Below are 27,209 nucleotides of genomic sequence, written 5' to 3'. Positions count from 1 at the left end.
TATAGATGGGGTAATGAGCATTATACAGCTACAGGTAGAGGTGTAGCTATAGATGGGGTAATGAGCATTATACAGCTACAGGTAGAGGTGTAGCTATAGATGGGGTAATGAGCATTATACAGCTACAGGTAGAGGTGTAGCTATAGATGGGGTAATGAGCATTATACAGCTATAGGTAGAGCTGTAGCTTTGGATGGGGTAATGAGCATTATACAGCTATAGGTAGAGCTGTAGCTTTGGATGGGATAATGAGCATTTTGTACCTAATGGAACGGGTCATGTTGAAGGGTAGGAGTTATGGATAGGGGAATGAGCATTAGCTATAGGTAGTTGTAGTTATGGATAGGGTAATGAGCATTATTGAGCTATATGTGTAACTATGGATAGTGTAATGAGCATTACACAGCTATAGGTGGTAGAGGAAATGGATAGCTATGTATCATGAATGATATAATAACCGGCTAAGATTCTTTTTGCAGATCAGTTCTATGAATGGGTTAAGGCTTCACGAACGTCACTGACTCCGCCCAGCTTACTCGCACAGCCCCGGCCCGGCCCGGCCACTCTGCGGAGTCACAGTTTCCCTAGTGTCCTGATAGAGTTGGATCCGGCCACGTCACTGCTGCCAGCCTCGTACGGCGCCTACTACCCTACAGCCAATCACAGGAGGAGGCCGCGCTGAAGGCGGGACCAGTGTAGGGGAGTGCCCAATGGCCGGCTTTGCTTGGAATGACGGGCAGACAAACGACCAATAGAAAGAATGAGGATTGCTCTCATTACGTCACGCACAGGGTCTATGGTCCTTATGTAGGGTGGCTTATACCGTCCAGCCGCAGACTGAGAGTGACACCCAGCTCTGACCTGAGCATACACCGGCGACCATGTGTGGTAAGTATTATCCCTCCGCTGCCAGCACACACATCCAGCTGCAGCTGTGCTGGTGACCTGCCCTCTGCCCCGGGAGCAGCATCATCTCCTCTAGGGGTCCCTGGCACATCTCAGTATCCCAGGGGGGGCCTGTCACCTTGTCACAGAGCCATGGGCATGTATGGGGCTCCATTCACCTAGACACTGGCATTTCTGGGACTCACATGAGCACTGCCATATCTTTCCATTATCCTCTCTGTGCATCTGGTGTCTATATATGTATCTCTCTGTATGGGCACCTTATTGGCATTACCTCTTTCAAGTATTCTTGTTTTACTGCTTAATGGTGTCCGTGGTTTATTTCAGGTGGCATCAGGCTATTAGTCCTGCTAGCTGTGTGTGTGTCTATGGAAACAGGATAAAGGGAAAAGTGTATATAGTAATATAAATGTCATATATATTGTAACTGAGTGTTCAGCACTTCATTCATTTCCCATAGTGAGTGTGTAATAATGTAGTACGCATAGGGGAAAGGCAGGAATACATTGTATGTAGTATGGACCTATACCCTTCCTGGAAAGTTAGTGCTAGTAGATGTATTTTACCTTCCCTGTTTGTCTTATACGCTGGTAATATCAGTTATTATTGGTGGGCAGGGAGATGTTCTGTGTGTGAGGATAAACACAATGGGAGGAAGGGGCGTTTCTTGAGGGGACCCATGTGCAGTCTCTGTCCGGGGCTCCCTCCTCTCTCTCCGGCAGCCGGCAGCGGTCAGCGCCGCACCGGTAGGCTCTGGGCACTAGTGTGCCCAGAGTCTACAGTGCATGTGCAGGTCACCGGGAAAATGGCGCCGCAGCCATTTTCCCGGTATTTTCCCTACTACGCATGCGCAAAACGCTGAGAAAATGGCATCGGCGATCAGTTTCCAGGTGATTTTGATAGTGCTGATACCAGCGCTGACGTGGGACTCCGGAGTTGTAAGTATTAAAAACATGGATGCAGGGTGTACGGTGCAGGACCCAATGGCCCGTGTGCCCCGCACACCCTGCACCCATTATAGATATGCCCCTGATGGGAGATTGTTTCTATTTCTCCGTATATTACTGTGATACAAGTTTATGTAGCTTACATGCCACAGGGTAGTTGCCTGGGCATTATCAGAAAATGCCCTGAGGTTTTGCAAATGGCTGAGAATGTATTGACCTACTGGGCCCCATACGTAGTATATGGCTGACCAGGGCCGCTGCTACCATTAGGCATCCGCCTAAGGGTGCCGGGAACTGGAGGGCGCCGCTGAGTCCACAAAAAAAAATGGCATAATTCATGGCTAAGTGGCATATAATGAATTTGTGGCACAGCTGTGTGGCATATTATGATTTTGCGGCAGTGTTATGAGGTTCATTATGATTTTGAAATTCTGCTGTGTGTATTATGAATTTGGGACACTACTGTGTGTAATATTCTATATAGTATATGATGAATTTGGGACACTGCTGTGTGGCATGTTATTTAACCGGGGAGACTGATGCATGGCATATTATGAATTGGAGGGAGCAGGGGCAGTTGATGAAATGTTGCCTAGGGCGTCCGTAAACCTTGCACCGGCCCTGTGGGTGGCTCTTATTGCCACCATTTTCTGTTGGCCCCACCCAGGTTGCTGGGAATTGCATATGGAAGGTATAATGACCTCTGTCTCCTGAGATACATCTCTGTTCATAAATATGATTTGTTGGAGAAGATTTCTTCTTGCCCTGATCCATTGTGAGATTGCTCCTCATCCAGGTCCTGTTACCTAGGATGTGTCCTGCTTAGCCACGTACAGGCAATCCTCTGTTCTTACTTCATTCCCAACGTTGCACGGTCTAATGGGCAGCATTGGGCTCTGTGGTTGCTAAATAAATACTTTATATAGACATTAATTTAAATTGGGTTTTTGTAATGACACATTGTGTGTACAGTAATGTGCATAACAATCAACAGTTTAGTAGATGATACTGATAAATGTTTGTTGGTGGAATAGTGGTCATATGGATGAGCTGTTACAGGGGATCATCTCTGTCCTGGGTATATTTACCTTTGTATTTTGGATGCTGATAATGATCATGCAAATGAGCACCTTATTTCCATCTGTACCAAGCACTTTATAGGAGGGTCTGCCAGATAAGAGTACTTGTTTACCTTGATTTGTTATTGCTGTTTTTGTGACTCTAAAGTTAAATACTCTGTGTAATTGTTAATTCGGTGGGGTTATTTTATAGAATGTGCAGTATTGTGAGTGCTGGGGTAAACTGCAAAATGTTTGTTCCAAAAGTGAATAGTTTGCTTTGACACTGGGTCTTGTAGGTTTTGTTTGTTGGATTGCTGTATAAGCTTTATGGACGGCATTCTCATTAGTGGCCAGGTTACTTCCTTGTTATATATTCCCTCTTAGCTACATAAATCAGACACCAGGAAGAACATGTATTCAAATACTTTATGACCCTCATTTTCGTCTTACTCTTAAAATGATGTAATCTGACACTACTTCTCTGCCAGCCGGATCAATCAACCAGTTTAACCAACCTTGCTTCTGCCTTTCATTACATAGGAATGTATTCCCTTTCTCTGTCTTGGAAGGATAGAGGACTCTCATTGTAGCTTGTAAAAAAAAGACCGTCTGACACCATAATACTCTTCTCAAACAACGGATAATTTTTCACATATTTATTACTGAGAAAATTGTCAATTGGACTCAAAGACAACATGCAAACATTCATTTGCACGGTCTGAATTGCAAAGTTCAGATGTTTCATGACCACGATCCTAACATAATACTTCTCCGTTGCTTGTGAAAAGCTATTACACTTATTTTATGGTATGGTGCAGAGAACAACAATTTACTGTAACCCATAGCAACCAATCAAAAGTCAGCGTTTATCACTCTAGTGTGGTAAGGCTAATGAAAACTGATATACCATTAGTTGCTGTCGGTTACTGCACATCACTGTACTTTGCATTATATATAACTAAGCCAGAACTGGACATTATGTTCTTAACCACACATCCCTTATTGCCTGTAGTAGATGAAGCAATTAATAGTTGACTGTATTATTATTAATGTGTCATTTTTGGAGTCGCAGGTAAACAGGTAAAAAGAATGTAGACGACATTACAGCCAGTTAATCCAAGGCGAACCCCTAGATTTGTATAAATTAGCCAGATAATGGGCATTTTATATGTTTCTATGTAAAACAATTGTAGTTAGAAGATAATCACAGCCAATGAGTAATAAAGCAATATAGGAAAGGAATGCTGAATTTCTTGGTCTGTATGCTACGCGTCTGACACGCCTGTTATTATCACAGGGAACTCTTGCTTGACCTGTTACTACAGAACACCTTTTTTTTTTTTTCTAACAAAAAATATCTAAATATACTGCTTAAGTATTGAACATAAAAAGTAATCATCAGTAATTAACAGTAATATGTATATAAGACCCAGATTTGCTCACATAGGCCACTTTTTTTTTCTAGGCTTTTCCGTGCCCTCTTTTCATTTCGCCCTGTGATTCCATCGCCCTTTGATTTCTTTATAAAAATCATAATAAAACTACGTGGGAATAATTACTTGAGTATATGCCTAAAATATCTAAGTTATAATATATAAACTTACAAACCCATTGAAAAATATCCTTGTTGAAGCTAAACTGATCACCCCCAATATTATTATTATTAGCTTTTCTTAATTAAATGTCCGTGGCGCTGTACAGGGTAAGCATAAAATGCTCCCTGCAAACACACCCACTGAAATCTAGGCCTTAATTGTACAAACACTGCAATGTACAGTAGGTAAAACGTCTGATCTCTTATGACATTAAATTATGTATTATTTTTGAATATACAAGCTAGTATACATCTAATTAGCTAGTACTCAATGTTTCGAGCTCCTGTTAATGAAATTGCTGTCTAATGAGCAGGATAAGATGGGTGTGTGTGTCTTGGAGAGACTGAAGTCATTATTTTGATAATGATCCACATTGTGTGAGTGCTCCTTGAGAGGCCACACGCTGGGAAAAATGGAAAGTTTCCCATAACATTGTCAAGGAACTGGAGATTGAAATACAGTTACAGCGATGTTAGTAAGTTAGAGTTTTCCAAATGTACATCTAGGCTAAAGGATGAGAATGTATATTATATGGCTATAAGCATAGCTTTGTGCTCAGTCCGCACATTCTTCTGATGTGTCCTGGGTAAAAAGACTGGTATATTTCTGGGCAGCTTAAGCCTATGGAAGGACTTTGAAGTAAGTGACTTATATAACTGAAAAACTGAACTGAGAAGCTGGCACTCTTCTCCATAGGAAATAAAATAATGGGGAACTCTGTTGCATATACATTGGTGTGTCACACGATTCCATTAGCTATTGAATATACTTGCATCTTAATTTTTGTAGGCTCTAAAATGTAGAACCTATGCATTAAGGTTTTGTCTTGTACAGCTCATCTAGTCTCTCTTTTTAGCGTTGAAATGTTCCCCTTCCTCTAAATGCAACTTTGTCTTCTGTGAGTCTCCAGGATCTTTGATTTTGTTTGCTGAATAGAGGTTTAGTCCCGAATGTGAAAGTGAACAGGCTCAGTCTGGCAGGGTTCCCACACTGGCTATAAAGATTACTTTTCAGATGTTGTGCTCAATGCTATATTTATTGGAAGCCACAACTCCCACCATTGGAGCACACAGACTGTTCTTCAAGTCTGTACCCTGGCAGAGTAGCTACTTGGATCACGCAATGAAGGCTGGAGGCAGAATTAGACCTGGCATTTAGTTTCCAATTCCTGCATGTAACAGTGCAGAAATTCTTAAGTGGATTTTACTGGAAATGATGACTGAGTGCCCTGCGTGCTTGGGCACATACACCTTCGCTGCGGTAAGCTACATTGTCCATATAGAGTAATGGGCCTTATTTCAGCTGACAGTCAATGGTATGGCTGGCCGTGTAACTGCCAGAACAATTCAGCGTGCTACATGGATTAAACTGTAAAGCAGTTGTACGCACTGGACTAGCGGTCCATGGCGAGGCAGGTGGGCGGAGTGTGGTATAAGCGGGCTGAAGTCTACCATGGAACTATCAGCATTACCTGTGCATAGCTGATATACGACGTTTACCCCGGATAGCGCTAGTTTTCCAGCAACGCTACCATAGGCTGGTGTCACAGAGGGGGCAGACAATAAAGGGGAGTATTGTATTGTCACAAGTTGGACAACAACTTTAATGATGGGCTTAGGCTGTGCATATAATCTATCTTTCTTGGAATGATCTATATTGGTACCGAATGATGGGTGACCAGATTTTTGAGTTGTCATCATTCAAATCAGCCCATCGTACCATGGATACTAAATGATTCTCAATAAATTCTAAAGAAAAAAAAAAAAAACCCAGACATAGCCTTATTTCAGCTGACAGTCATTGGTATGGCTGGCCGCGTAACTGCCTGAACAATTCAGCGTGCTACGTGGATTGCTTTCAGAATTCAACATCCGCAGATGAAATATTAATTTTATAAATATGATGGATAACGACCAAATGGCTGCCTCTTTAGGGTCCTCTTGTTGTTGCTAGGGCATCAATTGCGTGTTACAGGTTACTGCATTTTAGTAAGTAACCCCGTATGACTGGAAGCTTTCCTAGGCACCAGGAGTTAACTCTATTTCGGTTTACAAAAATGTAGGTTTGTTTTTTGTTTTGTTATGTGAAATTGGTCTTAATAGGTCTGAGAAAACTGTGAAGGTGTTGGTGATGTTAATCTTGGTGACTGCCAATAGGTATTTGGAACCTACTTACCAAAAGTAGAGGTATTATCAAGTAGATGTAGCTGCAGGGTTTGGGCTAAAACTGTTAATTGGATGACACAAATGAATGTGAGTAACACATTTTTATCTTTCTCTGCCATTTTCTATTGTTTTTGAGTATCATTTATGTCTATATGACCTTTGCTATCCTCAGGTCAGTGGTGTCAATAAAGTCATGACTGTGTACCACAGTTTTATTCTTACATTTCTGGGACAAACTATCTGACAATTAATTTTGTTTCCTTATTATTTTGTTTCCTCTACCTCAGACATGGACCCATTAAGCTACTTTTACTTAGTATTGACTTTTTTTCTTTTTTCTTTGCTATAGGAATTTTTGCTTACCTCAACTACCACGTGCCCCGCACCAGGCGAGAAATCCTTGAGAGACTTATCAAAGGTCTCCAGAGACTGGAATACAGAGGATACGACTCTGCAGGTGAGACATACGGAATGCTGAGAGAATTGTATAGAAGGCTCAAGCTTCGTGTGGATTCCCCATGTAAATCCTCACACTGCACCTGTTGCTTACTAAACACAATTGAAACAGCTGTTTTGACATCTCTAGCAATAATCAGAAGCCTATTACTTCACTTTACTAAGCCACAAATATCACTGTTTCCTACTTCTAATCTGCATTGTTATAGGCATGTGTGCCTCAGTGATTTCACTGGGCCCTGATGGAGTGGCTGACTGCCTTTTATTGATATTGGTTCAGGCCATGAACAGTTAAATCTACAGTGCGTTTTAAGAATGGACTTTAAAGTCAATTAAATGAAAATCTAAACTGAGGTGATTAACATACATTGTACCAACATGAGTGTATTAGGAACAGTCCGTTCCAAAATCCATGCCCAGAACTCATAGAGATCTTTACTACCTATTCTATAAATGATTTATTAAGATAACCAATGGTGAGTATCAAACGTACAAGAATAAAAGAAATATGCACTTATCTGTCCGTTTATGGCGTCCTCAACGCGTTTCGTCTACAGCCCAGACTTCATCATGGGGATACATAGAATGGAGACAGTGCAGCTATTTATAGCAAAAAATAATGACACTAAAATCCATATGTGGTGGTGGTGGTGGTATAACAAATAAATTGAATAACAAATAAATATAATTTATTTTACAGCAAATTGCATTTCAGCATTTGGTAACTATTTACTATTGCAAATGGGTGGGTGATCAGTCATACAGTAAATTCCGATACGTTTCTGTAGTCTGGCTCAAGCATTCTGGTTAGCCAGTTATTGGTGTCGGCTTTTATAACCTCAAAAGCCAGCATCTACCTGGTGATAATTGTAATACAAGGTATCCAGTCAGTATAACTGTTTTTCTTGTGGTATTTATATTCTATGTTATTGTGTTGTCTGTAGAACACTGGCAATGACTACATGCCTTATTATTAGTTATTGCACACCCCACTTACTTGTCTGTTGTATATAAGTGCAATAAGGATAAATTTGACTGAAGCTGGAGCTCCCCTTTATTCATAAACTGTGATGATGGCAACCTGGGCTTTTCTGTTCTTGCCTAGCAAATGTTCAATGACCTCTGTCATTAGTACCCCAACGTGCTTCTTCCCTAACAAGTGAATGAAGTGTGCTTAAATCCCCTGACTGTGATTTTTTATGTATTAATCCACCTATTCCAGGTGTCGGTATTGATGGCGGAAATGAAAAGAATTGGGAGAAGAACACTAACAAAATCCAGCTTGTTAAAACAAAGGGGAAAGTCAAGGCCTTGGATGAAGAGATAAACAGTACGTGGCATTATTCCCTTTACAGATCTACCTGGCGGCATATGAAATCACTTTACAGACACTAGTATAGATAGACACTAGGGCAGGGCTCCCATATGTGCTGCTCTCTGCCGCTAAAATGCTTTTTTTCTAGATTTATGGCTCCTAAGGCGTCCTGAGTGCCGTGTAAGTGGGCATGGTTTTCTAGACGTGCTTTGCTGGACCGCCAATAAAAATAACAAAACAAAGGGTGACTTTTATAGGCTAAGCAATCTTGGCGTATTCCAATATTTGCTAAGATGGGAACACTACACTAGGGTGATATTGGTATACAATAATGATAAAACACCAGCAGCGAGTTAATGGCTTTTTTGCAGTATTGCAGTCTTATTTTTTTTATCCCGTTTGAGCAGGCTGGCATCAAATCAATCCACTTTTTCTATTTGTAAGATGTATTTCCAATTCTGTACAAATAGAGTCTGAATTGTGTAAGGTTTTTATTTTCCTCCATAGTGATATGTAAGGCATAAAGATTCTACTCGTAAATATTCTAAAAAAAAAAAAAAATTCCTCTCTTGCTCTCTGGGATGGTTTTTTGTTTGAAATCTGATGCTCTATTCAGGAAACTTGACTTGCGTAAATACCTGGGGGGCCAGATGACCATCTCCCCAGGGCCAATTCCTATTTCTAGTTGCCTTGGTAACTAAACCTATCCGAAGTGCCGCACCCACTCACCCCCTAAACACAGAAGTGGTCATTGGTGATCCTGTGTGATGAGACCAGCAGGGTTTGACTTAACTCTTTGTATGCCTCAGGAGATGGAAACAGATTAGTTTTTTTTTAACATAAGGGTTAAGATCCCAGATCGCTGCAGACTGCCTACGTGGAGGCTTACTAGAAGGTTGATGGCAAGGTCTCTCTTAATGACGTGAAACCTAACACGTTGTGGTCCCTGAGCCAGATCTTTCCTCCAACAAAAACAGTTTCAGGAAAATGTCAATTATTCGCATACCCCCCTTCGGGCTCTGTTTCTCCTCCATCTCCAAAAGCTTAGAGCCTGCCAGAGGTATCATGAAATCCTGCATTTAGGTAAAACTAAATCTACCGCAAGATTCCGAAATATGCCCGCTGATCAGCTCGGCAGGGAAATCCAATAATGACTGGCACTTTCTAATGGGATTTGCTTTTAATAGAATTTCAACTGTTTCTTTTTTTTTTTTTTTCCTAAATTTTGATCATGTTTTACTTTTAGTGTCATAATCGAATTTAAGTAACGATGTCTTCTCATTTCCACTGATAGTGTACGGGCTATTCGTCTCCACCAACACCCCCCCACAAAGCTGGCCACTTCCTCTCAATGTAGTTTAATGTTTGTGATTGCCAGTAATGAAATATGTTAGATGTGGCTTTTTCTTCTTTTTTTTTTCAAGTGCTTTCAACTTTTTCCCCACATTATCCCTATAGGAAGAAGAAATACTGACTATACCCCCTGCACTGACAGAGGCATTCTTTTGCATGTAAAAAATAAATAAATACACGTGTAGCCTACCCCCTCACTAGAGCAGTAACCTATATCTAACCCTGTTCCTGTCTTTCCATTATACACTTACTTTGCTCTCCCAGGAGTCAGATATAGAAACAGATCTTTTCACTCTGTTAAATGAGAACCAGCCTGCGTTTATCCCACACAATAGCCGAGCAGAGTGAGCAATGCATGGTTTTATTCCTCCCGGTGAGGAGAGGACAGTACACTAAAGCAGGGCTCCTATACTGTCATTCCTCATCACTGCTGACTTCCCTGCTTCTCTCTTGTCAATATTTGTTTACAGAGCAGGAAAGCATCGATCTAGATATTGAATTTGAGATTCATCTGGGTATTGCCCACACCCGCTGGGCCACTCACGGAGAACCCAGCCCTACCAACAGTCATCCACAGCGCTCTGATAAAAACAATGGTATGCTACCTCTACCCTAGATATATAATTGGCAGCTGTTGTTGTCTTACCACTTTTTGTTTAAATCTAATTAGTGTGCCTAATATATATATGTATGTTTATTTTATCACAGTCCTCTCTGGTACAAGGTAGGATAATGATGTATAGTGATTTATCATTCCCAGGCATACTGCTTTGCTCTCCATTCTTTCCTGCCATCAATTATATGAAATGCCTCCCTGTAGGGGTTAACAGATGTGTAGTAGGGTCATAGTTACACTATGGATAGAACATATTTTTTCTATTGATTACACATGCAATTGCTGTTTTGTAATGAAGACTAAAAAATATAGAGGAATCTGTTCTAAGACAATACAGGAAGTGAGGAAATATATGAAGTTGTCTTGATTTTACGTGTTGTGTGTGTGTGTGTGTCAGGGGAACATGTGGTCTCCAGATTTCTTTTTGGTTTGAATTCTTTATGACTGAAGTGTTTTTCTAGCAGCAGGAAATAACGTCACATTTCTCCCCCCTCTAGAGTTCATCGTTATCCACAATGGCATAATCACCAACTATAAAGACCTGAAGAAGTTTTTGGTGAGTGGCTTTATAAAAAGAATAGAGGGTAGGAGCCATGCACTTACTGTACATGCCACAGAAAACCTGTCTCCCCTCTAATACGGGCATCACAGTGCCGACTCTGACTGAGAACATGGCAGCCCCCAGTCCTGAAATTTGGAAATGTAGAACTTGTCTACAGGGCCCATTTATTACTTTCACACTCAGCTCTGTTACATCTTGTGGCATAGATCTTTTATTGAACGTGGTGGTAATATAAGAGGTGCCATTGTTTCCGTACAATACACAAGTGATGTTAATAATCTGTACACATGAATTCCGCCATTGCTAATAGTTGTAATGTCATCTCTTCATTCTCTGTTTGGAAATTGGATATTGTATTTTATCCAAGCTGTATCTGGGACTTATGTAAAAGCAATTGACCTGCCGTCTTGTGTTTTATATAGTCCTAGAGCTGCTCTGTCACAGCCAAGGGAATATGCTACCCCTTATATAATCACTCTTTGGCTGCCATCATTTCACAGCAGACGATAGCATTAAATCTTCGTACTGGATTTTCACGGAGCATGGGAATAGCAGCCGGACACCGACAAGTGCTGTCACACTGATTCTGTTATATGCCAGAGCGCCAGTGTCCATCAGGAAGTGTTGTGAACATACAAAATAGTGCAGTATATACACAATGTGATACTTTCCCATTCGGTATATATATACCCAGCAGGAGATGGCGACCAGTGCTAGGTAGGACCATAGGGGAAAATAATAGCCTGGATGCAGAAATCTGCGTGATTCCAGTGAGTCTGCCCATTTTTTTGGTTGTTTATTAAAACAGCAATCTGGTCTTGATTTTTAAATGATTGCAGATTTAAAACATTAGGCAGGCTATTAGATTTACCCCCCATATTGTCACTCACATTGTGTATATGTGTTATATATTTGTAGTGTTTGCGAATGTCTTTTGTGACCTTCCGGGGTGCATTTCAATAAAAGATCAAATAAGTACAAATAATTATAATTACACATTGATAGCCTCTATAATGTTCCCTAAACTCCAGAAACTGGCACCTATTTGGAATCCTGTTAAAGTAGAATTTAACACCTCCCAGGAAATTCTAGGGGCATGAAGATTACCTGATAATAATGAGTATAGTCAAGGAAAAGTATTTTTTATTTTGTATTTATTTTTGTGTTTTGTTTTTAGATTTATACTTTTTAGTTTTCATGGTTAAAACGGCATTTAGCAATGAGTGAATAAAATGTGTCTGATTGCAATGTACCCAGGTCATTAGGGTGTATTCTGACCATCGGCAAAGTAATTGCTCTTCATTACCATAATGAGACGATGGAAGCAGGACCTCATTGTGGTACAGTGTAACTATCCTCTCTTTCCAGGAGAGTAAAGGCTATGAGTTTGAGTCTGAGACTGACACGGAGACTATTGCCAAGCTTGTGAAATATATGTTTGACAACCGGGAGAACAATGACATCAGCTTTGCAACACTGGTCGAGCGGGTTATCCAGCAGCTGGTGAGTACCTTGCACCATTTACTAAAGAAGGACTAGACCCATTGTGATGCCTGTTCTACATGCACAGCTACCTAATGTCCATGTGTCTGTAACTCATTCATGCATGTTGTCAGAGTGCTTATGGTTTCTGTATGATTTGTCAATCATTGATTGTGGACACCTTCATTGTGCTCTATCTGACAGGAAGGTGCTTTTGCACTGGTGTTTAAGAGTGTGCATTTCCCAGGCCAGGCCGTTGGGACCAGGTAATTCCACCTTCTAATTCTCAGACTATCCTCTACATGACTGAGCACTCTGTTAGTACTGCTGATGTTGCCGGTAACATTAAATCTGCCTGATTACCTTGCAGGAGGGGTAGTCCACTTCTGATTGGCGTACTAAGTGAGCATAAGCTATCTACAGATCACATCCCCATCCTCTACCGCTCAGGTAAGCCGGGGAAACCATACCAGACAGACTTCATGCCATGGACCCTGGGCATTCAATATGCTATTCCAATCCATTATCCTGATCCAATATTTATGAGTGTGGCTTATTATGATCATCGCAAAAAATGTGAGGATTCTGTTGGGACTGGTATAATGGGAGGGACAGTCTATAATTGTGTGATGTCTGTCTTTACTACTGCCAGTTGTTACAATTGCTTCTCCAGGTAATTGTAATGCGTTATTATACCATCTCCTGTCAGACTCCTCTTATCATGTGTTAAAGTGCCTGTACATACCAAGGTAACCCTGACCGACGTATGTGACTGTATGCATTTCAGAGCCCTGCAATGCATAGTTTTGCCTTTGTCTTCAAGGTGTTATCTGATTCGCTGATTTGTGCTGTTGCATTTTCTCATTGTCCTTTCAGTGTCACAAAGTATGGATTATCCTCTAGAGGGACTGTCCATTGTAATGGATAAAGGTGCCTTGCCCAGCCTTCTCTTACATTATACCTTCTCCTAGAAAAAGACTTTAATAAAATTATTTGTTCAGGTTACTGGTACTGTTTTCCATGAAGGTCTATTTATAATACCAATAGCAGATGGCACTACAGTGTGTAGAATATAAACATGACCGTATATAGGAACATATAGCATTTAAGACTACATTATGTATGTATACATAGCTCACAAATTTACAATTTATTAAGAAAGCCAGGATCTGAAGATCTTTATCGTTCTCTAAACACCTGCTAGACACAATTCCTATGATGGCCGCAAGACATTATATTAACTTTTATTGACCCTTGTTCTTTCCATAACCCACTAGTTACTGGATTAGTAAAATAAAACCATCTTTTGATATGTGAACAGTCTTTCAGGTCTGAGCTACTAGACTGTTGATTTACCACAGAGGGTTATATTTACTAAGCGGTGGCTTTCAAAACCGCTGCTTGCCGGCGATTCTGTCCACGCGGTATTTAAAGGCCAATAATATTATATACAAAACACTCCTGGTTTTACATTTTATGTTATTGCCCATTTTAAATGCCGTGGTCGCCTCTGCTTGGTAAATATCCATGACTGCCTCTTTTCCTTCTCACCCTCACTTGTATTTATTCAATTGCAACTACCCTGGATCTGGTGCATAAGTGTGCTTGTATATCCATGGGGAGAGCAGAATTGCCTGCTTTGGCACTAGGGCACAAGGAAAGTGTCCGCATGTAATGAACATGGGATGGACCATATATACAACAAGTCCTTGTCATCCATTGTTCTGTCCGTTTTATTTTGAGTGCTCTTTTGTACTATGAATATAGACTAAATAAATTCCCCATTATTTCTAGTGCCAGCCTAGCTTATGCCATGTACCATGCATTATCCAAAGCTCAGGTAGAAAAGTCCTACACATGATTGGAAGTACTTGTTAGCAAAACATTTATGGACTATCCCAGTTTCTACACTAGATGGCACTATTTCACCATTAAGTAGGGAATACTGAATTACATTTTAATCAGCTCGAAACCTGGAAACCATATTAATTCTGGGAAATTAAATATGCCTCCTTCGTCATGGCTCAAAGCATCAAGAGATCTCTCATTGCTGCGAATCAAGGAAGCTCAGACTGAATCTCAATTTAAATTGCAAAACTTTAAGTGGCCGCAAAGACGAAATTACCTTGGTTCACATATCAATCTCTTAAAGTCCATGTTCTGTCTGATCGCTAAGTAGACAATACGTACAGAGTGTAAACGAAGAGCAGAGATAGGCGTGTACAGGGTAGAGATAGATAGGACTCCATCCTGCTAACCCCTTATTACACAGGACAGGTTCTCCTCTCCCAGTAGTGGAAACAGTACCAGAACAGAAAATACTTAACCTCTTCTATCCATTTCGGGGCATGTACAACTGGTTTTATATATTTTTTCTTCTTTACCTCCTGCATTCTAGGTTGTTTTTGCATTGGCTAAATTAAGACCATTCAATGGGAACTAATCATTTTACTCTATAAACTGCAAGCTTTTATTTTCACTGCTTCTTGTCTGGCGTTTCTTTATGTTGTGGTACAGGATAGCTGAGCAGGTTTGTACTTTTTGGTGTCCAGTGTGAGTATAGGGAGCTGTTCCATTCATCCCCAGTGAGGTCAGCAGTTCCTTACGCAGAGGGGGAAACGTACCAGTGTACAATAAGCAGTCAGCCGATAACATTACACTGCTTCAGTGCTTGTACTGGTAGAACCCGAGCCGCAGTGCAGTATGCTATTGTCCTTCCCTCAGGCTTTACCCTTACTAGCAATCGCAGACACGCATGCCATTCATATACCCACCTCCAGAAGTAAATCATTATAGATCATGCTAACGTTTTCTTTACAATGGATCTAATTAATGTTAATTATACACATATTGGCTCTAGAAACGCTCCACACCTCTCTGTTCCCCATTGTCTCCTTGCACCTTCATATGTAGGGCTCCACTGACGTTGTATAGAGAGAGCAGCTGTGACTGTGTATTCACTCACATAGCCTATATACCCCAATACCCTCACATGCATCCACAGGATGCCAACCCTAAGCCTTGTGTAACACACACACAACTAGTAGTCTTTACCACAACATAACCATCTTCATTCCTTTCAGAAACGACCTGTGCTTTGCTCTACTGCAAGCTGTATTTCCTCTGATTGGCCTAAAATTTATTGACTTCTCTTCCCGCTCCTACCTAATATCTGCTCTTACGCTAAGAGGACCAACCTCTGTCTCCTTCTCTACTGCAGGCTTGGAGAAGAAAAGTGGCTGCTCGCTGCCCCGAGTGGACAGCACCACTTGCTTGTTCCCTGTGGAAGAGAAGGCCGTGGAATATTACTTTGCATCAGATGCCAGGTGAGAGAAGTAAGGTTTTGTGAGCATAACTGGTATTGATTGGACCAGGTTGTGGCATTGTATTATCTCCCTAGGTATCGTGTCAAGATAAAGGGTTATTTTCCTTGTATTACAATAATAGGCTATGACTGTTCTACAGATACAAATGGTTAAAAGTCTTAATTAACTTGTCATTACCGGTGTCTGTGTCACACACAAAATTCCCTTAATTAGTAACTTTGCCACAGACTCTTTGGGGGAAAAAAAGTACTGTTCTCTAAACCTGCCCCGTCATTACATTTTAGGCATTCTTTTCCCAGTGCTTACTACTCTGCTTTTATTTATTACCAGTTATTTATATAGCGCACACAGATCCCGCAGCGCTTTTACAGAGAATATTTGGCCATTCACATCAGTCCCTGCCCCAGTGGAGCTTACAATGTATATATTCCCTATCACATGCTCACACACATACACACTAGGGGTAATTCTTGTTGTTGGGAGCCAATTAACCTACCAGTATATTTTTGGAGTGTGGGAGGAAACCGGAGCACCAGGAGGAAACCCACACAAACACAAGGAGAATATACAAAATCCACACAGTTAGGACAGTAGTGGGAGTTGAACCCAAGACCTGAGTGCTGTGAGGCAGTAATGCTAACCATTACACAGTCTGTGCTTTTCACATGCAGTCTGCAACTTATATCTCTTTTCCACCAAAAACCCGGGTCCGACCTGGGTTTTCAGACACTGTTCCAACCCAGGTCAGTCCCGGGTCAGATACCATTTACACAGCACCATCAATCTGGGTTATTCTCAGGTCAGCCCCGTTCACACTGAACCTGGGTCTGCCCTGCTAAACTTGTGAGGTCATAAAAAGTGGGAGGTGACTGCTCCACAACCACCAATCAGCTAATTTTAGGCATGGCCCAGGTGTGATAACCCAGGTTGTGCCGTTTACACTGCACCATTACCCAGGTCCATCCTGGGTCCGGCCCTGGTAGCTACCTGGGTTGGATTGCAGGGTCACTTGACCCGGGTTATTTTTCAGGGACCCTTTTACACTGAGTTGCGACCCGGGTAGACCCAGCAATAACCCAGGTTTTTGCTCTGGTGTAAAAGGTTGCCCGAGGCTGCAATGTAATCCAATTGATAGTTATTGTATTTAAATGTATACATACATAAAAATATTTAAGTAAGCTTTATAATACAGGTTGCCCTACTCTGTTTAAATATTACACATTATCTACACTGTGCCCTGTGCTGGGATTTAACTCCCTTGATGCCGAAGTCACCAGACACTGTACAGCTGTCACAACTAGCTGCAAAAAATGTACATATTACATCATTACATCTTCATTTTCCCTTTTGATGGTGAAGGTTTATGAAGTGGTGGCAATGTTAGCTGTATGGCTGGGGTCACTGGTCACAAGCTTACAACGTTATAGAACTAGTTTGTTGTGGGAGGACTTTACTCAGCATTTTGTATTATTGACACAGTACTGTATCTGTTCATAGAATTGGGTGTATTCCTTATCGCTTTGGCATATGCAGTATGTTACTTATATGTCTGAATGAAAGAGCCTCTCCTAATTGAATCCTGTAATTACACCTAATGCTAATGGGTCTATTTATCTTAGATCTGTAGATAAAGGTTTTTTTTTTTTTTCGCACCTACTATTGTACTGGCACATACATTACACCGACTCATTTACAAACCTGCAATGTAAAACTATACTTTAACACCGTGTAACCATTTGTGTTTACAGTGCTGTAATCGAACATACCAACAAAGTCATATACCTAGAAGACGATGACGTGGCCGCTGTGGTGGATGGGCGCCTCTCTATCCACCGCATCAAGCGAAGCGCTGGGGACCACCCAGCCCGTGCCATTCTGACCTTGCAGATGGAGCTGCAGCAGATCATGAAGGGTGCGTGTCAGGACGGCAGCCAATGGTGTTGTCCCTACTTCAGGCTTTGCTTTTAAATCGCTTACTAGGGTCACACAGGATCAATGCTTAGCAAAGAAACCTATTAAATTAGTGGGTGAGTCTGGTTTATAGAGAGAGGTTCAAAGGGTACAAATGTAAAAGACAATGCTGCTCCTAAGAGCTTACAGTTTAAAGTGTAAGAAGTGAGTTTGAGGTGGTATAAAAATAGTCTTCTAGAAATGGTGTAAGATTGATGTCCTACCAGAATGGGCCTCGTTAAGAGCAAATCTTTTTAACAGTTACTTTAGTCCCTATCGGAACCTTTGAAGTACAGTATGCGGAGAAGGGGAAAGGCCTGATGGGGCACAGTAGAAGGATTCCTAGTTCTTAAATGAAGTGGAGCATAAATGTCCTGGACACTTTTATTACAAATAATTCTATAGGAAGTACTTTTCTAAGAGGGTAGATGATGTGTAATTATTATTCTGGTCAGCAAACCAGAGAGTAATGGAAGACCCATATAAAAGGAGGACACCGTATCAGTGGTAGCTACTGTTTTGTTGAATGATCTCCCACTTTACACCCTCTCCTTACCTCTGACGTGCAGGCAACTTCAGCTCCTTCATGCAGAAGGAAATCTTTGAGCAGCCAGAGTCCGTCGTCAACACCATGAGAGGACGTGTCAACTTTGATGACCTAACAGGTAAGCACTGTTTGATTATTTTAGTAAGCAATTTCATTCTATATACACCAGGAGTTTGGTCAACAGAGGCGACAGATTCATAAAAATGAACCTGACAATGACATTTAAAATCTATTGTCCAGTAAATATCTTACAAGATTGGTTTATTATATGCACATTGTAGTCTAGTCTTTCCCTGCTTTGCAATTTGCTATTACGAGTAGAGGTTATACAAGTTCCTTACTGCCTTTTGGAAAAAAGAACCCACTGCCAAGATGAACAGTCTCATTTATGTTTAACAGTGAATTTGGGAGGTTTGAAGGATCACCTCAAAGAAATCCAGAGGTGTCGGCGACTAATCCTCATTGCCTGTGGAACCAGTTACCATGCTGGTGTTGCTGTAAGTATTCTTTACCATGGGCCAACCCGTATTCTAGTTCTAATACATAATTGGCAATAATATGTGTATAAACCCTTTCAAATTATATTTTGTTAGAGGTATCACTGCATTAGGGACCCTTAAGGTTCTGTAAGGAGAAACCTGATCCTATTAGAGTATGATATTGCCTCTGTACCCTATGTTATGTGTGGTGAATGTAACCTGACCAGGTCTATGACCACTGCAGCAGGTACTCCCTGGTGCCCGCCTAGAAGGGGTCACTGGTGACTTTTTAGAGTGCAACTTATGCTGCGTCCACCGATTCATGATTGCGGCATTGATTCAATGTAACTAAGAGTTGCTCATTTTTATTTCCAGAGTTAAATATGCTTGACTATATGAAATAGTACAAAATGTGTTTAAATTAATTTTGGGTTGCTGAAAATATTCAATATTGGCAGTCTGCTGGATTATTGCGGTCCGCTTCCACCCTGAGCTAATTCTTTCAATTCATTGTTTTGTAACCAGCAAGTGTTTTCTTACTTAATTTTTATTTATGTTGTATGTTCTACAAACACAAAGTTAATGTTTTATTTTCTTGTAATAAAGTTGAAATAAATAAAGCATGACTTCTCCGTCCCATATTTTATGGGGCTTATAAAAGATTGCATTGTGTAGTGAAGAAATTGCTCAATTGGACATTTAAAAGGAAATACATTTTTTTATGAATGTTTAAAAGCAAGCCCATATTTATTACACCTAAGCCCTATGGAATGTCTGTATACAAATACAGCGTGTTTAAGGAACCTAAGTATGGATTAAATATGAAGCTTTATGGCCATATACCCGAAGAACAGTCTTTCTGGTAAGAGAGACAAAACTATAGGTTGGTGTTGGGGTATTCATTTATTTTTGAAGGAGTGTAATTATTGGAAGGCGTATTGTTCAGTTGTGCAGTTTGGAAACCCATTGAGGGCTGACGTCTCTAATTGTGCGCCCATCTCTTCTCCGCAGACCCGTCAGATCTTAGAAGAACTCACAGAACTACCAGTCATGGTGGAACTGGCCAGCGACTTTCTGGACCGGAACACGCCAGTATTCAGAGACGATGTGTGCTTCTTTATCAGCCAGTCCGGTAAGCGCGTCACTGTGTATATGTGTCCTATCCAGAGTTAAAGGAAAACTTTGCAGGCTTGGATGCGTTGCTACCCCCTATTATTGTTAAACCGTAATTCTGTACGCATTAAACTCGTATGATCTGTCATGATAATTCTCGTAAATGACGACCCTCACTTGGTTCCTCTGCTTATTAGCTAGAGCTACTGAAATTGTCTTCTGCCTGATCGTGTCACCAAGGGAAAACTCTTATCACTTGTTTCTGAGGTACCTAGAACATGACACCCCCAGAGACCACCACAGAACAGCCAGTCACTGGTGGGCACTGGGCTTCAGCTGAAGCCACAGGCAACTATGTATAGGAATCCATAATGTAATTAATCTCTTACATGGACCGCATGGTAGGGCCAGCTAGTAAACCTAAGGAGTTCTAGAAGTGCACTTGTAGTTGTAGTTTTAGTTTGAGGTCAGTTGCTCTAAATACCAGAAGGCACGATATATCGGTGACGTGGCATGGTGGTCATTTTGTAGCCACTCACCCCTTTTAGGGATGTGCTCTATGTACATTGCAAATCGCACACCTCTGGTATATGTAGTTTAAAACAATGGTGCGTCTGATTGGGTCATAATAAATGTAAAAAGTTGTTTCTCTGTTTTCCTGCAGGAGAGACCGCTGACACGTTGCTTGCACTGAGATATTGTAAAGAGCGGGGAGCTCTGACTGTGGGAATTACAAATACTGTTGGCAGTTCCATCTCCCGGGAAACTGACTGTGGGGTCCACATTAATGCTGGGCCTGAAATAGGAGTGGCCAGCACAAAGGTGAGCACCTGCCTGAAGCGAATATACACTTAAATGCAGAGTACACAGCCAGCCATGGAGGTTAATAGTTACCCAATGTGGTGATAGTGAAGCCAGACTTCATTCCAGTGACCCTGTTGCATGTATATCCAAAAACATGTACTTGGAAGGGATCTGACTAACTCTGACTTGCTCCGTCTTCCCTGTCTGCAGGCGTACACAAGCCAGTTTGTGGCACTTGTAATGTTTGCACTCTTGGTTTGTGATGACCGTATATCTGTTCAGGAGCGCCGCAAACAAATTCTGCAAGGCCTGAAAGTGTTACCAGGTAATAACCTCTCTCCTGCTGTGTGTCTCATTATACTATTTCAATACAATACACTTCTATTTCAGCATTGGACACCAAGAAGTATTGATCTTTACTTAGAGATAAATAAGTAGGATGCATACTGTCTTCGATCGCACTGCTGACTATCTGACTGTTAGAGATTCACAGAGGTGGTAATACCTTTAAGTGCTGGCGTATGGAGCGAGACAAGAGGTGGTGGTGTTTTATCCCCTTTAATAACCTTCAAGGATTAGTGTGACTCGTCCTCAACATATATTACAAAATTCCTAATGACAGGCCTCACTTGTCCTCAGCACTGCGGGAGATGAAAGTATGATCACTAGAGAATTACCCCTACACTGCAGAAATTGTCCAGGTATGGGGACAAGAGCTTCACCATCCTGGCTTCAATTCTGGGGAAGGCTCATTTGAAAGAGGGGGGTCCCCGCTAGTTGAGTACCGCATAAAAAAGACTAATCTAGATTAAATATGACCAAGCCAAAAAGTGCCAAACTAGTCTCAGCACAGTGGTGACAAAAGCCTCAGCGGCGAAGAGGTTAATAATGAAAACATTCTTGCTAAAATAACCCCTATTCTATTTTAATTCTCAGGGTTCCGTACAGTGGCGTAACTAGGGTATTTGGAGCCCAGGGCAAGTAAAAAAATGTAGCCCCCCCACCTAAGTATGTGTGTGCGCCGTAAAAGTGGGCATGGTCGCATGCCACATGGGGCCTGGCCACTGGAAAATGGGAGCATATCAACATGACACACCACCGTTTCTCATCACTCTGGGAACACTCCTTTCCATTCCATATGCACCTTCATGCCCCCAGTAGTAGTGCCCCTCTTGTAATGCCCACTGCAATGTCCCTAGCAGTAGTGCACCCTTATACAGTGCCGCTAGAAGTGGTCCCCCCAATGTAGTGCCCCCAGTAGTGGTCCCCCTTATACAGTGCCCCCAGTAGTGATCCCCCCCCCCCCCTATGCAGTGTTCCCAATAGTGCCCCCAGTAGTGGTCCCCCTTATACAGTGCCCCAGTAGTGATTCCCCCCCCCATGTAGTGTTCCCAATAGTGCCCCTTATACAGTGCCCCCAATAGTGGTGCCCCCAGTAGTGGTTCCCCCCTATGCAGTGTCAGTGCTCCTTACATATATAATAGCAAAGACACACACACACAACACTTGCCCGCTCCTGTGCCCACCGCCGTCCGCTCCTCCGTACTCCCGGCCCGCTCTGCACTATGCCATCACCCACTGTGAGTTCCGGAAGGCGGAGCTCATGAGTGAGCTCCAGCCCGCCTTCGACAGTGGGCGCAGCAGCCAATGAGGGTCTGTCTGACTCTCATTGGCTGCCAAAACAAACACACTACCGCCGGGTAGTACGAGTACCCGGCGGCTGTGTTTGCTACTGTGTAGTGCGGACTACACTGACTTGAAACTAGTGTACTGGGCGCGCCGCCGGTCCGATGGCGCCCAGGGCACATACCCTGCTCCAAACCCCCCCCCTTAGTTACGCCACTGGTTCAGTAACAAAATATGCATAGTCATCCTATCAGAGCCCATATGACGTGGTTTTGCATTAATACTGGGAACGCCGACTCCCTGTGTCTTGGTAGGAGTTCACATATACAAAACATCTACAATGGTATAATTGTCCAGGTTTTAAGGATATCCATGCTTACGCACAGGAGACTTCATTAGTACCTCATTAATTTTTAATAAATCATCTATGCTCAGCATGGATATCCTTAAAACCTGGATTGCTAGGGTGCCATGATGACAGAGCTTGGGCACCACTGGTATAATACATCTACAACAGTGGAACTATTCTATATAAACTACACTTGCCAGCACAAGAGCTTGAGGCTGACGGTGTGCCAACACCAAAATGAGTTTTGTGTTCTTTAATGGTAGTAAAACGGCACTCCCTTTCTCTGACAGACAACATAAAGGAGGTACTGAGTCTCGATGATGAGATCCAGAAACTGGCAGTAGAGCTGTATCAGCAGAAATCTGTACTGATCATGGGTCGTGGTTATCACTATGCAACATGCCTGGAAGGTGCTTTGGTAGGTATCTGTGATTATCATATTCATTCTCACTAACTACTCGTATATGAATAGGAGCTTTTTTTTTTTTTTTTTTTAAGGCCAATCCTTTGCTATGGATTAATTCATAGACTGTAGCCTAAATTTCTCTCTCTCTTCAGAAAATTAAGGAAATCACATACATGCATTCAGAAGGGATCTTGGCTGGGGAGCTGAAGCACGGCCCACTGGCCCTGGTGGACAAACTCATGCCAGTCATCATGATCATCATGCGGGATCATGCCTACACCAAGTGCCAGAATGCACTGCAGCAAGTGGTTGCAAGACAGGTAGGTCCAGGACCATACGCTGGCTAGATGGTGACCTGCCTATTACTAGTGCGTTCTCTGACTTCCATCGTCCTCTCCCCAGGGCCGGCCAGTAGTAATCTGTGACAAGGAAGATGTAGAAACCATTAACACAATCAAACGCACGATTAAAGTTCCTCACACAGTCGATTGTCTACAAGGAATCCTGAGTGTGATCCCCCTACAACTCCTTGCTTTCCACCTCGCTGTGCTCAGGGGATACGATGTAAGTTACTCCTCTGCAGTGTTGAGACATTTCTTCTGGTTTGAAGTAACCACTGTGAAATCTGACAAAAGGATTGTGGGCAGTCTATAATACATGCCTTCCTCATTGGCTTACAACCTCCCTCACTTTGTTTTTTCTTAGGTGGATTGTCCGAGAAACTTGGCCAAGTCGGTGACCGTGGAGTAATTTGGGAAGGAGGGACTGTAGAAGACACTTTCTACCATTTTTAAAGCCCAGTTTTTACTTTTGTATTTATGTTTCCCTATTTTCCTTTGTACTCCTAGATCCATGTGAACTTCCCCTTCGAAAATGCTGAAAGCCAGAATATTGTACTAATATACTGTCTGTCATGAACAGACAGCGCACTGTAGAGTAGCCGTCACCTTTACAGTAACCTTAGTAGAGTTCTAGCGGTTTGCAATAACTTGCTCATCAAGCCAAATCTAGCACTTTAAAACTTTTGTCCATCTTACTATTCCAATGCCTGTACTCTCCCAATTGTATGTGCCATGAGATTATCTATGAGGCTCATACACCATCAGGCTATTTACTGCTGCTGTGTGTGTGATGCAGCGTATGTCCTCCCTATGTCTATGTGACAAGGAAATAAATCACACGATGCAAGTGATTTGTTAGTACTTTCCTGACTGTTCACCCTTTGACCATGTCATCTAACAGGCTTAGGCAACTTCTGTCTCCCCACCTGCATTTTGTTTTGTAGATCTGTTCTTATTTTTAATCTGTCAGTTTCAGTGAATTTTTTGATGAGTTGTTTTTGAGTTGTAAAACTTTATTGAGAATACAGGAAAAGCAAGAATAGAACTAGTGACGGCATTAATGAAGAAACCCTAGCTCCATCAACTTGGCCCCTTTTACACCTGGATTTTCAGGAGGCCTGTACTGCACAGTCTACAATAGTCCATACATTTTCTGGATCCTAATTCCTGACATATTATTGAATGATTCTTGTTGGAGTTGCACATTTTTTGTTTTATGTTTAAGAAAAAATGTTTTGTGCTTATTTGTGCATTCGTTACCTCTGTTAAGGGAGTACTTACAGCTCTCTCAATCCCACTGGAAAGACCGAATTGCTCTACTCTGCTTTTAAATACCTCCCCCTTAATCGATCAAGAACTTTTTTTTTTTCTGCAGCCTCTATTTGTATCCGGAATGTTGTGAGATCATGTTTATGTAATCACCATTTAGGTAAATGAAGACTTGCCAAGCTGTGTAAATGTTCTCCAGAGGCGCAGTAAAAAATTTAGTTATGGCCATTCATGGTGTGGCAGTAGCCCGGAGAGCAGGGGGTTCTGTCATTTGTAGTGTTTGGGCATTGACATGATTGGCTTTCTGTTCAGAGCTATATTATTAGAACTATCTTTTTTTATGCTTCATGTTTACATTCTAGTCTTGTGCTGGAGTCTCTACGTTTTAGACTGACCGTCTAGAATGCAGGAACTGTGAAAATCTGTTTTCCACCAGCCAGTTTGCTGTCTGCAGTGGATTAGTACAATGTCTCATATTAACAGTACTCGGCATGCAAGGACCCGGTCTACCAGGGCACAATCAGGCACCCAATAAGTGTCCACAATGGGCAACAGTTTCCACGCACACAAACCCAAATTTTCTCGTGAATGGGATATCACACGGTTTCCAAACCCCTTTTATGTCCACACTACCAATCCCAACAGACACAGACTCCTTTTGTTAAGAAATGAAGGCGAAATGAGACCTACACATGCACTACTAATAATGAAGATTTAAAGGACAATAAAAATGTGACATTTTTTGTTTTTATATTATCTTGCATCCGTTTTTTTGTTTTCTTTATCTATTTTGTATTCAATTTAAAAAATGTTGGTACTTTAAATATGTATGTAAAAAAAAAAAATTATATATATAATTTGTTCTTTTTTTATATATTTTTTTTATTTGTTTGTTTTTATTTTAACTGGAAACATGCAGGTTTCCGTTAGATGGAAATTTGTTGTTCTATTAATGTACGAAATTTACAAAGGACCAAAGATACCATGCTTGTAAAAACACACATGAATTTCTGTGAAGTGAAACAATAAACGTTTAGACCTGTACGTCTCCTGTTCTTCAAATGATATTGTAGGAGTCTGGTCACCATATTCTCGGCACGCTGCCAAAGTAAAGGGATACTCCTAGTACCTGTTTTGTATAAAAATACGATGGAGGTTATGCAACATATAACTCATATTAGTGAATCAGAAGGTGACTTCAATTTTCCAAACTGCATTAGTAAAGTGACAACTACACTCTGGTTACTATTAGAATTAATTAAAGGCCACGGGGACCGATTCACCGTTTTGCAGGCGGATATTTTTTATTTTTGAGCATTGCGCATGCTCTGTAGCCAAGTGTACACATCTATGGGTGATTCCAAATTGTACGCGTCTCCACGTGCAAACTGGGTGTTAACGGGGTGTTCGCACTTAGGTTACGTTGAATGAGGGTGTGTAAGCATAATTGCAATTTAGAGGTGTGCAAGCGGAAATATCCGTCTGATTTCAATTGGCTCTTTGGCACCCGGTATAGGGCTGGTGCAAGGGTGCGCTGATGATGTTGGCCGCTGTTTGCACAAGCCGATGGGTAGGGGTGGCCGTATAGATTTGTGCAACTCTGCATATAGGTGAATATCCGCATTTACTTCTGTGCACTTAGGAGCTGCTTCAGAGATGGGCGCTATTCACACCGCCGCTGCGTCTTTTGTATGCAGCGGCTGTGCGAAATGATGCAAAAGTCGCAGAGTGCTTATGTAAAAAGACACCCACTGCCGGCTTCTGTGATCTGATTCTGCGTCCGAAGACGCAACCATTGGAACAACTGCGTGACCATTGGACAGCTGTGTAACCCTCCTAAAGGACACAGCCACTAGCAGACATGTCCCCTTTTTCTGGAACGCTGGCTGTAGCCTTCCCCAAATGCCAGCAGCATGTCAATCATGCGGCCGTGTTTGGAGCACTGCTGGTGGCATCGCAGACCCTGATATGCCCATGTGCAGTGCGCCTGCAGTGCATGTGCAGATTTTAAAACATCGGAAATGTGCGTTAACATCAAAGTAACGTACATCTCGGAATCGGCCCCTTGGAGTGAATAGAATTGCAGCCGACATGGAGACAAATCTGAATTGGCACCATAGTGTTCACACCTACAGGTTATGGATTTCCCATTTAAAAAGCGTGTAATGGCTGCAAATTGTGTTCTGCCCTATAGATGGCACTGATGCCATTGTAATCCTAGAGAGGTCTTGTCCATGTTATAAACTGGCATCAACCACTTGTAAAATGTATCAAGGATTGGCATACTGCACACAACTTGTGATGCAATAAGTCTGTTCTATTGTTTAGGCAGCACCAGTTATTGGAAGAACCCTAATGTTAACCAGCCGACAGAACCCTTTATTCTAATTAAATAATTAGCTTGCATTTATTCTCTAAAAGGCTCCATGAAGCAATAACTGTTTATGGTTCATAGTTTTATGCTTCTTAAGTTTAGATTTAGTAATTTTTGTTCTTTTCGCTGACGACTCTTCTCTAATATACAGTATGAGGCAAACAGAC

The 27,209-nt window shown here is 41.7% G+C and overlaps 1 protein-coding gene across 2 annotated transcripts; it reads left to right on the top strand.

Moving 5' to 3' along the window:
• Positions 1-766: 766 nt before the first annotated feature.
• Positions 767-25,712, top strand: GFPT1 (glutamine--fructose-6-phosphate transaminase 1). 2 transcript variants are annotated; one of them, XM_088470810.1, is made up of 20 exons: positions 767-888; positions 7,024-7,131; positions 8,353-8,460; positions 10,269-10,394; positions 10,912-10,970; positions 12,345-12,479; positions 12,663-12,724; positions 12,829-12,908; positions 13,335-13,388; positions 15,679-15,784; positions 17,533-17,696; positions 18,304-18,399; positions 18,681-18,778; positions 19,772-19,892; positions 20,538-20,695; positions 20,888-21,002; positions 22,943-23,070; positions 23,211-23,378; positions 23,461-23,622; positions 23,764-25,712. In XM_088470810.1, the coding sequence occupies exons 1-20, from the start codon at positions 882-884 to the stop codon at positions 23,806-23,808; spliced, it is 2,100 nt and encodes a 699-aa protein (XP_088326936.1). In that variant the 5' UTR covers positions 767-881; the 3' UTR covers positions 23,809-25,712. The 2 variants fall into 2 exon arrangements, with proteins under 2 accessions (XP_088326936.1, XP_088326937.1); XM_088470811.1 differs by lacking the exon at positions 13,335-13,388 and having other exon boundaries at positions 768-888.
• The last annotated feature ends 1,497 nt before the right edge of the window (positions 25,713-27,209 follow it).

This window comes from Taudactylus pleione, unplaced genomic scaffold (assembly GCF_031769625.1).
Source record: "Taudactylus pleione unplaced genomic scaffold, aTauple2 ptg000105l, whole genome shotgun sequence".
Taxonomy (NCBI): Eukaryota; Metazoa; Chordata; class Amphibia; order Anura; family Myobatrachidae; genus Taudactylus; species Taudactylus pleione.
Note: the sequence above shows the minus strand (reverse complement) of the source record. Positions and strands in the feature narration are given on the sequence as shown.

Coding starts and splice junctions, on each gene's coding strand:
- GFPT1 (XM_088470810.1), top strand. Junction 10,395..10,911: donor GCGCTCTGATAAAAACAATG/GTATGCTACCTC, acceptor TCCCCCCTCTAG/AGTTCATCGTTATCCACAAT. Junction 23,623..23,763: donor CTGTGCTCAGGGGATACGAT/GTAAGTTACTCC, acceptor GTTTTTTCTTAG/GTGGATTGTCCGAGAAACTT.